Raw genomic sequence first — 15,235 nt, forward strand, 5'->3', positions numbered from 1 at the left:
GTAAAAGAAATTATCAAAGAAATTCAACTTGCATGTTTTAATGAATAATGGCACGATAACTGTTATTCTGCACTAAAGACATGTTCTAGTTCGCTCTACTTCTACCCATGATTGTGCTGTTTCCATAGAGGAGCAGCACTTTATATTGCAATAAAAAGGCAACAGAGAGAAAAAACAGAGCTGTGAGGTTCAGAGGGTTGACATAAGAAGCACTCACGGTGGTTTTCTCCAGACAGTGCAGCAGGTGGTGGTGCTGGCTCTCCAGTAGAGAGGTGGACTTACTTAACCGCTGCTCCTCCTCAGTGGAGCTCTGTAACACACACACACACACACACACACACACACACACACACAATGAGTGTCACGCTGCAGAGACGACACTAATCAGATGTGGGAGGTGCGCGGCCGGCTGCTGTCTGTGTACCTGATCTGAGAGGTTCATCTTGTACGGAAGTTGCTTCAGTTGGAGAGGGAGACAAAAGAGAGGAAGAGTTTTACAAGAGGTCAAAGAGCAGCAGACAGCGGTCAGGGATCATTACGACTGTGATTAATGGACGTCTGCCAACATCAGCGGAGCCGATGCTTTGATCCGCTGGACTCAGACAACTCGTTAATGACTAGTTCTCCACATACATCTATTTATTCTCTGTTTATTTGTGCATAAACGAGTGGGCAGTGTTTCTGGTTCTGATACGAAGGTGAGTCAGAATAAGTAGAGAAAGTAAAGAAACCAGCAAGAACAACATTTCAAAGTAAATACTGAGCAGTTTTAAGCTTATTTCTGTCACTACAGTATGTTAGTAATGTTCTTTTGGCTGTCAGGTCTTGCAGAAAACACGAGAAATATTCATAAAACATAAACCCTGTTCTGCTCTCATCATGTGTTTGCTTCATGTACCTCCTGTTCCCCACTCTCTGTAAGACACGTTTAATATCCTTCTACATCCAACATCTGAGGAGGGTTTAGAGAAGAGCTGAATCACAGATTACTCCGCGTTCATTGTCATAAATATCGGCCGTAATAACCTCAACTTGAGCATCGGGAAGACGTCTTTTCACTATATTGCAGAACGCTTTCATTGTTCTTGTCAGCAGCAAAGCAGTGTTACAGACTTTCAATGTGTTGCATCAGTCTTCCTCAGCAGAATCTGCAGTTGATGCTGTTTATAAAAAACAAAACAAAGGCAACAAACACTCCGCCCTGATCCTGCAAACGCTCCACAGCACCGCCGCAGGGCGAGCAAAACGCAACGTCTTCGGAAGAGTTGTAGCAGCAACTGTTCCTGTTTTCAGCTGTTAGGCTGCCGGGGGTCTTTGCTGAGAGGGCTGCGTTTCTTTACTCTCATTTATTTCTGTCTTTCTTCTCTGTGACATGCATATCAGCAGGCCGTCGCCACACAGGCGGTCGCCACACTGCAGAAACAGCTTGATCTGCTGTGTTGCTGCTAAATAGCTGCCTTTTTTAAAATTACACTTCCGTTGGACAGCAATGAATGTTCTATTGAGCAGGCGTTCATCTTTAAACGTCGCTGGTCACTGTCTGGATGTCAGCAGCCAGTCTGACACCAGACATATTAAACATCACGCGTGTCTAATTACCTCTGAGCTGCAGAGCAGAATATGGAATATCTTTCATTGTGGTTTACATTAATTGCTTTTTAAGCTGCATTGAAACGCATCAATGCTGGTGTTAATGTTGACATTCAAAGCAATTATAAAAATCAGCATTTCATGGTTGAAAATGACTGAAAACACCATCGACTGTTTTAAATCAGCGATAATCTGTCGAGGCCAGTCCTGAGATTAATCTACGTCATGAAATAAAAAAGCGTTAACTTCTAATCAGACCAACTATCTCTCTGTGGTCTTTACTATTTCAGTAAACACGGTGTAGCTTTACAATCACAGCACAAGTCTTTCTCTCCTTTCTGTGACTACAAATGAATCTCTAACATCTGGTGAATCAGAGTTAATGACAAGTGTGTAGAAGAAGCATTAGGTTGTTAAATTTTACTCATTTAGCAGCTGACTAGTTCGTTAGCTAAAGTTAGCTTGCTAAATCCACAAATCATTTTTAATTTAACTATAAAATTGGTAGTGAAGTAGTGTCTGTGATGAATTAAATCTTAAATAAAGACAAATCTTCATAGAAATACTATTAACAGAAAATCAATATATTTTTTCCTCATAAATAAAACGGACTTGTTTGTCAGAGTCACTCTTTGAAGTTTCTCTCAACACTGTTTTGTCAAATCTCAAAAGCAAACATTCCACAAAGCAACATTATCGTTCAGTAAATACTTGACTCGTGACCCTCAGCTCGTAGTTAAGATGAATGGAAACATAACCACACACATAAATAAACAACACTGCAGCCGTTTGCAGCAGATTGTCTCTTAAGGAAATCAATATGAAGGCAATGCATTATTCAACCCGGCCTGAGTGTCATTCTGATGCTGTCCTAACATTGCTTCTGAAGAGGAGAGGCAGGAAGAAGCACTTCTTTTTGCGCTGTGTCGGCCCCCCGGGCCACTGTAGCGCTCGTCAACCGCAACATTTTGGGTGAAGCAAGAAACATCCCTGAGTCGTGTTTACATTTCCGGCTGCTTTGCCCCCGAAGCGTGTTTCCTCAGACGGAGGAGGGCAGCTGGGCTCAAAGAGCTTCACATCAGATGCTCATCGAAATGAGATCACATGTTAGCTGCTCTGATGGGACGCATTCTAAGAATTGATAATTCAAGGGAGGGGCAAGCAAAGGCCTGAATCCAAAGACTTAAAAACTTGTTTTTCCGAGTACAAATGTAAACATGTGACATGTGGCTGGGGGATGCTGGTCTTACCGTGAACTCCAGAGCTTCGTTGAACAGGCCGTTTCGCTTGCTGTGGAGGAAGGCGTCGGAGGTTCCCTGCTTGGATATTCGTATCCTGGCCAATCGGGCTTTCTGCAACCAAAGAGAACTCACCTTAGTTAGACATCTTACCTCAGAACGAGTGGGTTATCACCCGACACATCCCACTTATTAGTAGCTACAGCTCTTTTCTCATGCTCGATATCTCTAGAGCTAATTAAACATGTGCTACTAAAGCATTCGCTCTGATCTCCTGCGATACGTATGAATGATTTATGGAGACTGCACGATAACACATTCTTTAGGGTTAGAAATCAGAGAGCGAGAGGAAGCCAGCACCCAATTCTGTACGAATTAAGCAGCTATTAAGCTAGCAAATATGCATTTACAATATTGATTGCAATGTATTATCTTCGCCAGGAGGATCATGTGATCGATCGCGTGTGCCCTTGAGTGAGCGTGCATCTCTGTGTCTGTCCACGGCTAATCTCCCGTTCTGCTGCAGCAAACTGCATAATATTCAGTTATGGCTGCATGCTGAAGGTCCTCTCGTGGTGGCAGAGACACACATAAAAACAAAACACCTTTTATTGCCTGTTTTTATACTTTCATCTGCAGCTCACACGGTGTGTTTGGCTAACAGCTAACATAACCACCAGGACACACACTGCTGAGTTCATCTCTGCAACTCAGTCGCTGCTACGTAGGCAAACAGCTTGGAGAGTTTGGTTTTGGTAAGATTGTACGACGTGCCTTATAGACTTCGAGCCAATTGTCTGCATACATCGCTGCTTATTTCAGAGTCTGAATGAAGTGTGTTTCACGACGCCGTATAGCCCGTGGGTATTAGCCAATCGTGAGTTAAATTCAATCACACAGCGAGGGTTTGTTGCAGACACACCTGGTGTGGAGATCTGCACTCTGCTGAGTCTCGTTTGGACTGTTTCCGTGCTGCTATGTCAGCATTTTTCTCTTTAGCAAAATAAATCAAGGAAGCGTCACGGCTCATAATGCTTTACATCGGTAGCGTCGGCTTTAAATGCGCCTTTGGTCACCGGACCCGTGCTGCACGGTTAGTGCCTCCTTTCCTCCCTCTCCATCGATGATGAACAAGAAGCAGAGAAGGAATACGACGGGGGGAACACATTATTCAGGTCCGTGGAGTGAATCCTGAAAGCATCAGTAGTTTTCAACACAGTGGAAGGATTGTACTCCAATGTCCCGGTTTTTGCTCTTCCCCGAAACGCACCGTGTATAATGAATGTGTGTGAAAAGAGTGTCTCAATAAATCTCTCAGTGACCAGAACAACTGCTCTAACACGATAGTGTAATCTGAGTCACTCACTTCTCAGAGGCCAGCCATTTCCCCGTCAAAGTCAAGAGCCGGGTGTCGGGCTGGCTGCAGCTACAATGTGTGTGTGTGTGTGTGTGTGTGTGTGTGTGTGTGTGTGTGTGTGTGTGTGTGTGTGTGTGTGTGTGTGTGTGTGTGTGTGTGTGTGTGTGTGTGTGTGTGTGTGTGTGTGTGTGTGTGTGTGTGTGTGTGTGTGTGTGTGTGTGTGTGTGGCTTCGCGTTCTGCATTTTAAAAACAGCGTGACGGATTCAGTGAGGGGAAATTGATAGGAGGATCATGTGAACTGTGTAAATGATGAGCAGAGAGCTTGTTTAGTAAGGGGGGCCCATGCATCGCTGGGGGGTTAATTGAGTGTGTGGATGTGTGTTTTCTCCACGTGTGCAGGCCTGCCTCGCTGAATCTCCATACACACACCAGCAGAGATACCTGGCTCAGTGAGGCTGTATGGTAATGTATGGTAATCTGAGCTCAGCCCCTCACTTGAGTTTAATTTAAAACACGTCGCTGCTGTTTGTTAACCCTGCAGGTGGCTCACGCTGAGGTTCAGTATTCTAAACAGAGACAGGAGCGCACGTGGGCACGCATGCACGCATGCACAGCAGCCGATCTGGCATCTATAGCACAAAACCCGACTCCCTTCAAGTTGTTTACTCTCCCCCCCTGCATCTCTTTGTCTTCTCTCACCCTCCCTCCGGCTCTCCTTGACGAGTTCTCTCCTCGCTGTCTTTGTGCCCTCACCCTCTAACACCTTTGTATACGTTTGTGCTGGCGCAGCATTCCCTGCAGGCCTTTTGGGATAACCCCTCTTCATGTCCCGGGCATTGTGCTCGGGCCAATGGGATTGTTTCTCCGGGGAGAAACGATGGTTGCCAGGCAGCGCACGGGGGTAATAAAGGGGGGGGGCGGTGTTAAGAACATGTCCCCCACGAGATTGAATCTACTTCTGCAGCTCTCTGGTAGATTCCCGGGTCCCTTTGGGTCGAAGGCCCATCTGTGCTTGGCCCACAGATTGAGGCTGGATGTGCTGCCGAAGCACCGCTGACAGCACTCAGGAGTGTTGAGGACACCGGGGGCTCTCATTAACGGTAGAATACCGTCAGGAAGAGTCCTTCACAAAGAGTCAGTCACATACGCAGGCAGAGAGAAAATGAAAGTGCTCCGCTGTGTTTATAGGAGATTGTAATAACAAAGTAAAGGATTTCTCAGAGCTGGAAAAGTATTTCCCCTCATAAATAATCTACTCATAGTTTCACAGAGAGCTGCCAGATGATTCAGCACGAGGCGTTTTTACATGAGTGAAGAGTAACTGCACATTAAACAAGCTGTAACATGAGTGATGAAACACATCAATGCTGGTTTTTCTTGGCAAATTTATTTGCCATTTCTGACTCAATCTACGGTTTTAAATCAGCCAGTTCTGAGATCGAGTCGACTGTTTGGGACTGATCTACGTCATAAAATAAAAGAATATTAACGTCCTCTAATCAGACCCCCCCCTTCTCCCCACACAGCGTCTATCACCTTTACTTTTTCAGTAAACACTGTGTAGCTTTACAATCACAGCACAAGTCTGTTTTCTCCTTTCTGTGACTATAAACGAATCTGTCAGCACATTCCAACAGCTGGTGAATCAGAGTCGATGACTGATTATCTGGAGATAGAAACGCTCGGGAGCAGACGGAGGAGCTACGATTAGCTTTAAAGTCAAGTTGCTACATCCGCAACGGAAAAAAACACACCACATGTGATTCACGTTTAATTTCAGTTTGTCTTTAAAGCTGGAATACTTGAACACCTTCCAGCCAATCAGAGTAGTGATGTTGAATGTCACTGTATGAGAAAACCTATCCAAACACCTTTCCCCCTCTTTGGTTTCCCTTCTTTCAGCCGTGGAGGGAAGGATTTAGCACCAGTCACACTTTGAAGATGATTCTGTAGGATGCGAGCCAGCTTCATTTTAACAGCGTCCTCTGCCAGTTGAGGAATCTAAATTGGCATATATCCTGAAAAGATCAGAACAACGCTACACATGCCGCGCTCCACTGAGCATTGCGGGAAGTTTTGTTGGAAGTTCATCTTTTTTTTTTAGAGCTGAAAATAAAAGTTGAGAAAGACTGTTTATATAAACTTATAGAGGATTTGGCTGAGTGAAAAGTGGAGCAATCGAGCTCTGAGACCAGATTAGGTTCTGCCTCAGGCCTGCCTGGGAACCACACAAGTGAGAGAGGAGGCCATCTGACAAGGAAGCAGAAGTGTGCACACACACACACACAAACACACACACACACACACACACACACACACACACACACACACACACACACACACACACACACACAACTGTGGAAGAGTTTTATTTTGTTTTGCAGCTGCCGCTCGTCTAAAGAGTTGCTTTTATACATGTTGACATTTCTGCCACGAGGAAATAAGTCTGTTACTTGTTTTACAATAACACACACCTACACACACACACCTACACACACACACCTACACACACACACACACACCTACACACCTACACACACCTACACTCACACACCTACACACACACACCTACACACACACCTACACACCTACACACACCTACACACACACACCTACACACACACACCTACACACCTACACACCTACACACACCTACACACACACACCTACACACACACACACACCTACACACACACACACACCTACACACACCTACACACACACACCTACACGCACAAAGACACAGAGGGACAGCAACACGAACCAGAAGAGGGAATGAGAGTAATTTAAAAAGAAACCAGACTTTTACAAAAGTCCACATGGAAGTTGGTGAAGACGGGAAACTGATAATTGATTCGGTGGGAATCGAGTCCTCTGACACTTGTGGCCCACAGATATGTGGCCCTGCAGCAAAGACAGCTTAACCTCTGACTAACACCGCTCAGAGACTAAACGCCTTTAAGCCTGGATTACCTCTTTATAGAGGAACTACAGCTCTCCAAGCTGCTGTGACGCTGATGTTTAGCACGTTATTATTGTGTTTGTGTTGTTCACAAAGAACATAATTGATAACAGATCTCTTGACCCTCCTCACTGAAGTCCTCCGTCAACACCCCTCCACTCTCTCTTCTCCGGCTGCCTTCTTCCAAAGTGCAGACGACTTTATTGATCGTCTAGAACAGCAGAACACTCTCAGCCAGAAGTCGGCTTCACCTTTTTGACTTCAACCTTCTGAGGGAGGGCTCAAAACAACAGTGAGATGATTTAAAGCGGATGGAGAGAGAGAGAGAGAGGGAGAGAGAGAGGGAGGAGGACTTGTTATTGTCATCTCCTCCAGGAGGATCACGCGTTTGGATCAAGGTCCTCTCGTGGTTTCGGTGACTCACGCCTTTTCAAAACCCCTTTTATTGCCTGTTTCATACTCTAATTAGACTCCTCCTCACTAGTCTGAACCACATGTCTGCGGTGTGTTTGGTTAACAGCTAACGGCTAACTGAACTACTATTACACACACTGCTGAGCGGGCAGACAGATCGGTGAGTTAAATATTGTTTTTGGCAAGATTATATGAATTATATAAAATTATATAAATTATACCAGAACATTGAGCCAATTTCCTGCATACTTTGCTGCTTGTTTTTGGGTTTGAATGAAGTGTTCACGACGCCTTACAGCACATTGGCCAGTTGTGGGTTGAATTCAGTGCAGATACACCTGATGGAGATCTGCGCTCTACTGAGTGCACCGTTCTGGTGTTTTGTTTCTGCCTCGTCAGCCTCGAGCCAATGCAATGCTCAAGAACCGCAGCAGACAGTCATTTAGAGTTTGAGGACAACAACCGGTCCAACCGGAGAACGATTTCCAGTCAAGGCGGTAAAAAGACGAGAAAGTAAAATAATAGAAAGTGAGTTTTCACAGACACGGGAACAATAGTGGGAAACAAACAATGAGAGATATGTACTGTATAGATTCTGCTGCTGACAGCTGAAGCAGGATTTATGATGAGCCGTTGATCCATTTTCATAAAAGAACGATTCATAACTGTCTGACTCTGTTAAAGCTGCAGTCGTCTTTGTGGGGGAATATTCGTGAGTAGTTTTACAAGATCTGTTATTTGAAGGTAAAAGAAATTGTCAAATGATGGAAGAATGAATTCATCAATAACAACAAGTTTGCTTAAATGAGAACGGCATATTTCAAGTGACAGAAAATTACTTATTTATATTCAGTTCTTTGTCTGATTCATCAAACCCTCTGAACTGCACTGACTTCTGGTGAATGATTTGTTTTAAACTCGTTGAGAGCCACGTGTTACACCCCATAAGGTTACTTGTTCTGCTCCATTTCATCCAATGGTTCATTCACAAACACGTTACTACCAGAGTGGAAAAAAGACGGACTTTAGTCCTGCAGTTGAAAATCAGCAGAGGAGAACATTACAGATCTAGTGTCAGTGTCAGTAGTTGTACAACATTATAAATATTGATATACAGCGGGACACGGCGTGTCGTCACAGCAGCGCTGGACTGTGACAGAAACAAAGAGTCAACATGAAGTTAGATGCTAAAAATGTCTTCAAAAAGCCAAACGCTCCCCGATGTGACAGAACAGAATATATCCAGTAGGTGATGTTAAACCAGGGTTCGACATTAAGTAAACTAAGTAAATTAAGTGTTTGGGCAAGTGGAACGCCTCCTTTAGTCGTCCGATCGGGCACGTGTAAAGTAAACGGGGTCTTCATTCAGGCCCGATGTTCAGTCAATATATGCGATCAGGAGATCGGCATTAATGCGTTCTTGTCGAAAGTATCTGATAATGCTGCTTTGTGAACAACAAATTAGTTTGAATTGGAAACAGGAGAGCTAACGTTAGCTGTTAGCGGTTAGCAGCCAGTCCTGCTTGGCTAAATAACGGCGCTAACAGCAGAGCAACACCTGGAACAACTACATTAACCAGACATGCAGTTTATTATAGTTCATTCCCATCACGCTGCTCAGATTAATCACAGTGAACGACTCTTCTACCAACAGAACAGAGTCTGTACCACAGTCCTGCTGATAGAGGAGCTAACCGCTAATGAGGTTCCATTCAGTTACATTATGGTGCGTTCAAGCTCCAAACAGTAAAAATGAGTATTGATCAAAGTTAATTTACAACATTATGTGTTTAAATGTAATGTCATTAAAACTACTAATGCCCCTCCAAAAAACGTTTTAATCAAAGCAAATCTTTAAATTAAAATACATATATGTATTTGCTAATCATTTGAATTATGTGTTTTATGAAGTTTTTTTTGTTTAAATCCAAATCTCTGTTGATTTTTTTTGCCATTTCAGAGAAGTAAGTTTGGCTGTTGAAGTTAAACATCTAAAAGAAGCCCTGGTTCCACAGTCAGATGAGGTTAACGACCTGCAGAAAGACCCCGAGGCAGCTGTTACATATTCCTAAAAGCTACTAAACTGTACAATTTGTGTTGCTAAAATATGCCAATTAAAATCACAACATCCTTAAAATAAAATAAAAAAAACACGAAGACGTGGTGACAAGAATACTAAGTTGTACATTTTTATTTTCATGGATTTCTGTATCATATTCTTACTCCAGATTAATTCACATTATGCATTTCTCTCCCAGTGGAGAGAGAGAGACTCTCTGACTCGTACCTCAGAGAAAATGAAGTAAGAAGTAATAAACTCGTGAATAACCCGTATGTGCCACTTCAGAATGGATTTGTTTGTACGAGTTTTTCTCGCATGAGGCCGTGTTCTCACTGTCTTGGCTTTTGTTTTAACTTCCACATGTATATCTGAGTAAGATGGTAAAAGCAGTTATTTCCATTTATCCCAGTAAACCGGGGCTCAATTCCGTCTGAGTCGACCTAAAAGTTAAGCTCATTTAAATTCATAACCTCCTCTTTTTTAATTCCTTCTGTATCCTTTGCCCTTTTGTGATTCTCCATTTAAACCGTGCCCTCTTTCAGGTGTACTATTCAGAATTTGTGATTAGACCTGAGGATATTATTACCTTTTTATGCAAATAAGGAGCAACTGTCGAGTAACCTCCCTGCAGAGCGAACATTTCTTTGTCAGATCTCTTTATGGGTTCATGCGTAGAAACAGTGGAGGACTTGAACTCAGTGACAGTGACGACTACAAGGAGGCAGAATAGAGAATACATGCGTTTCTCTTTGCCACACGGCATCCAGAGGCATCGTCTTCCTCCGGAGCTGTCTGTCTACCACCACCCAGATGGATGGCTAATTGTAATGGGAGCCCAGAACAGCTAACAATTAGGCCTGAATGAAGATGGATGTGAAAGGGGGGGGAGGGGAGGAAAAGCATGAAAAGAGAAGAAGAAAGGAGGATGGGAAATGGTACACACAATTCACAGGTCGCTGTGTAGCTCGGTTTTTGGGTCATGGTTTTTGGTACGACAGGGAAAACAAAGAAAATGCATAAATATATATATTTTTTGTATTTATTCTCAATAAGATAGATAGATAATTACTTTATTAATCCCACAAGAGGATATTATTTCGCGACAGCAGCATTTATAAGGAGAGAGCACAGCGGCCGCCGAGAGAAAAAGGCGTCTTTTTTTCTGAGTGCGGCGCCTTTTCTTTGCGGACGCTTCGAGCACTTGGAACATCTCTCAACTTTTTCAGAAAAGCGCTGCTGACGTCACCGAAGTAAAAAGTACCGTACGCCTCGTCTCTCTCTGCCGATGACGAGGTCATCTATAGGAAGGGTTGAGCATCCTCTGGTTGGTGACAAAGTCAAACAAATAGAAGCTTAAATATGAAATAAAAAGAAAAGGGGAGATGCTGGTCCTTTATTCAACAGTGGTTTGAGTGGTGAAATGTTGTCAAGAGAAGTTTGTCAAAGAAGCAAAAAAAAAAACGCTCGGAGCAGTTTGTCGTTGAAACGCTTGGATGAAGCAGAGCCCAGAACCCAGCGCCCTGCGGCTGTTTCCTGCCAGAAAATGGCGCTATGTGGACACAGGGCCCGAGGCGCTCCAATACTGGCATATTAATGCAAATATATAAATATAACTAAATATCCCCCCCGGGGGAACAGCTGACAACATCTCTGAAAATGTTGCAGCACATTTCCAAACAGGCGTTATTTTTGGATAAACTGACCACATACTGGGAATTTAAATGGTTACTTTGTTACGTGATAACATATTAAAACTGACATATTATGATTAATGACGTGTAAACTTTTAGTCTGGCTTAAAATCTCACAAACGTGATGGTCAGCCTCAAGACACCCAGCATAAATACAAATGGTCTGTTGTGTGAGACGTACGAGTGAAACACATCTTTGCACTATTGTTTAGTTAGTTCATTTAATATTATTCTATTTCATTGTTTATATTGTGCATTTTTATACTTTTTTTGCTTTACCTTAAATGCTGCTGCAGTGAAAACATTTCCCCTTGCAGGATTAATAAAGTATCTATCTATCCATCCATCCATCCATCCATCCATCCATCCATCCATCATCACACACAGAAACATTTCAGCGAGGTCTGCACTCTACTGGCTTCCCCTTCCTCGTTCCTCCTCCCGTCTGCAGGTCTTTAAAGTACTCTGAGAGGCAATCGTCCATTCCTACTCTCAATTAAACACAGCCTTATTCTAACAAACGGTCTGAGAGAAGAATGGATTTCTCTCCGTGAAATATAACGGCGCGCCGGTGATAAAACCGGTGATGAAATGACGTTTTGCTTCGGTAAATGACCAGTGGAACTCGCTAAGCGGTCGGCCTAATGGGCGAGGCCACATGCCATTAAGGTTACAGAGCATTAAAGAACACTACATGTTGTGCAGACGGTAGTAATGGGGTATTGAAGGAAATGGCATGGCTGAGTAATTCAGGACTTGGGTGGGACATTAGAGATCCCCAGTTGTCATTAGCGGTGAAAGAGTGGACCGTACAATGATAATGGCTCCATCATACACCGGAGTTACCATCTTTTATAGTGCGAGAGACCGTCGTCTGCAAGCAAGAGTCAAAGAACATTAAATGAATGTGATGTAACGTGTAACGAGCTGAGGCAGAAGCAGTTGTTTTAAAATGCAGTAAAACCAAAAGAGTCTGCAGCCATGCTAGTGGCTCTGTGAGCTAAATGCTAATGTTAGCATGCTGATGTTCAGCAGGTATAATGTGTTTACTCCGTTAGTATGCAAATGTTTCTCCATTAACACTAAGCTCACAGTGAGAATGTCATTAGTTTTGCAGGTATTTCATCATTAACAAAAGTTCTGGACAAAATGGAATGTTGACCCAATGTTGATCCGCTTCTTAAAGATGAGGTTTTGCTCACAAAGATGGAAAATAACTTTGTTCTCTGCTCTTGATTTCATTTCAGTTTTTTGCTCCCGTCACATGTTTCTCTCTGTGGTCTTGATTTTCACTGTAGTACGAAAGTTCTGCTCCTCTATAGAAACAGAACCATCATGACTAGACGTAGAGAGAACTAGAACATGTCTGTAGTGCAGAATAACAGTTACAATACCGTAAATCATAAAAAGATTCACTGTGAGGGAATGAATTACAATATAATAAGTGTCTGAAGAAGTTAAGTTGTTCCTCCACGGCTTATTTCGGACTCGCAGTTCTGACAAATTATGAACTTAATGTCTTCTTTAGTCACTGAAAACTTGTGTGTCAACTAAAATGATCATGCAGCAGCGGTGGCGGCACACGTGTGAAGACCAGCAAAAAAATAAAAAACATGAAACTCGTCGGCCGATCAGTTGACAACCAACCGGTTTCAATCAGCAGCCGATCAATTGGTGCATCTCTAGATATTTAATTCCGTCTGGACTTAAGTGGGTGGACAAACACACATGGAGCCTTTGCTGCTAGCGTGGCTAAAGGTTTGGGACGTGAAATCAAATCATTTGCGGAGCATCTACAAGTAAAGCCCACTACTTAATTCAAGACGTACTCTGATACGCTTGATCTTAAGCACACAAGCTTAGATGCTAAGCAACACTTAATCCTGCCGGCTAATTAAAGACGATGAGCTGCTGTACAGTACGCACACATTCCTAAACGCTCTAATTCAAACACTACATTTGCAAAACCTATTATCATGCTTGGCACTTGATTTGCCGACCACGATAACGCTCTCAAGGGCCGAGGCGTCCAGGTGGAATATTATGATGAAGGCGACGAAGAGACGTTTGAGTGATGCTGTCAGGAAACAGAGATGGGGGGGGGCCGGGGAGGCGTACGAGCGTCTGAAGGAGTCGTTTAAGTTCTGCTTAATGACGACAACGCCGTCACGCTGCGCCGCTCGGGTTGGCGGAGGTGTCGGTTACACTACACCACACCCTGCGGCTCAGAGGAGGCGGGACAGAGGACCAAGGTCAGGCCTAAACTGAAACAGGAAGTGGATTTGTGCACTTAAACCGATGCAGACGGACGGACGCCGTCCTCCCAGCCAGCACCTCATCTGGGTGATGCTATTTCAGGAAAGGAACACAGCATCAGGACACGCGTCGCCCCCAGCTCTCCCCCCTTTCTACCCTCCCCCCACTGCCTCCCTGTTTTTTAATCTAGGTAATTTCCCCTCTGTGTGTCTTTTAGCGTCCCCGAACACTTGGTCGCGTCACGCCGGCGTCTTGCACCGGGTGGACGGGGTCACGGTTAGTTAAGACTGGGCAGCGGTCGGGCGGCAGGATTTGAAGCAGATTTAAACTACAACCGGAGAGCGTGTGTGCCGAGATGCATGCCGGTAATCACAGAGAGGGCGAGAGACGGGAGGAGAGAAAGTCAGCGGAGAAGAAACGTACAAAAAAAAAGCCTTGCAAGGAGGAGGAGTGAACGAAAGTGATGCGAGAGAGGGATAGACTCTGAGGATATGCGTCAGTGTCTGCCAGCTCCTTACAAACACACTGCGATCTATCTCAGGAGAACCAGAGCTGTCAGACCCTCCAGCTAGGATTACCAGCCCGGTTCTGACGCTGCTCACGGACACGGTTCTTTAGGAAGGTCTAAAGGTCTGAGCTACTTACCCACAGAGAGATAAGATCTTTAAATCTCCCACAGGTTAAACACCGGTTTAAATAATCCATTTACAAAAGTGTGTCCGTTTGTGTTTTTATCTCTACACTTCAATCAAAACATGGAGAAAACCATTTCAAGATGGAAAATAACTGAAAATCACTTCTTTGACGAGATATGTCAGCATTTTTTAGTGGTGATGAGAATCAACACAGGCCCCACGATACGATATTACCACGATACTGAAGTCCAGATGCGATATAATCACGATACTTAAGTCACAATACGATGTTATCACGATACGACGTTGATACGATGTTATCGTGGTACTTAGGCCTTGATGCGATATTATCACGATACTGAAGTCACGATACTTAAAACTGCAAACCTTTTGAAAAATGCTTCTTATTCAACAACAAAAAACAAACAAACAACAATAATGTAGAATACGACAGAAAAGACGTGTCTATGAGTTTTTGGCAGAGCAAATGTGCAGCTTTAATGCCATTAGTCCGTGCTGATGATTATTCTCGTTATAGTTGATCTAAAAGCGTTAGCTGATGTTCTATTAACCATCAAGACGCTGCTTATGAACCTATATTATAAAGTGGAGCTAAAGATCCTTATATCAGCCTTGAATATGTAAACCGGAAATGTATCTGACGTTTAATGTTATAATGTAAATTTACATATATATATATATTGTATGTATGGAAATCACAACATGCAGTCAATGTAGACCTCTTCAAATCCCAGACCTGAGCTACGCTCGGCTAATCTTGAAGATGATGAAGTATCAGTACTGTCACGGGAAGAACACGGGAAGGTCGGGGTTTAGGGATGCATGTCAGCGGAGACGGGAACGTGTCCTGACTATGCATCACACACCTGCTGCTCATGTGAATGTAAGTCGGTAGGCGTTGTCGTCATTAGTATCGGGGAAGACGTGAACCCTGCAGAGTCCAGACGTCACAGTCTGGGTGTCTGGAGGTCCAACCCTCTCGAGGCCCGGCTGAACGGAAGTAAAAAA

At 43.7% G+C, this 15,235-nt stretch overlaps 1 protein-coding gene across 1 annotated transcript in view; it reads right to left on the minus strand.

Moving 5' to 3' along the window:
• The window catches only part of kcnd3 (potassium voltage-gated channel, Shal-related subfamily, member 3), a 116,209-nt gene that overhangs the window by 5,593 nt on the left and 95,381 nt on the right, over window positions 1–15,235 (minus strand). Inside the window, exons 3-5 of the mRNA XM_076090452.1 lie at window positions 2,841–2,942; window positions 425–457; window positions 218–310 (exon numbers count right to left, since the gene is read on the minus strand). Of these exons, the coding sequence (XP_075946567.1) occupies window positions 218–310; window positions 425–457; window positions 2,841–2,942 (228 nt within the window). The remainder of the gene's footprint in view (window positions 1–217; window positions 311–424; window positions 458–2,840; window positions 2,943–15,235) is intronic.

This window comes from Anarhichas minor, unplaced genomic scaffold (genome assembly GCF_050575085.1).
Source record: "Anarhichas minor isolate MPS153535 unplaced genomic scaffold, ASM5057508v1 ptg000003l, whole genome shotgun sequence".
NCBI classification, from domain to species: domain Eukaryota; kingdom Metazoa; phylum Chordata; class Actinopteri; order Perciformes; family Anarhichadidae; genus Anarhichas; species Anarhichas minor.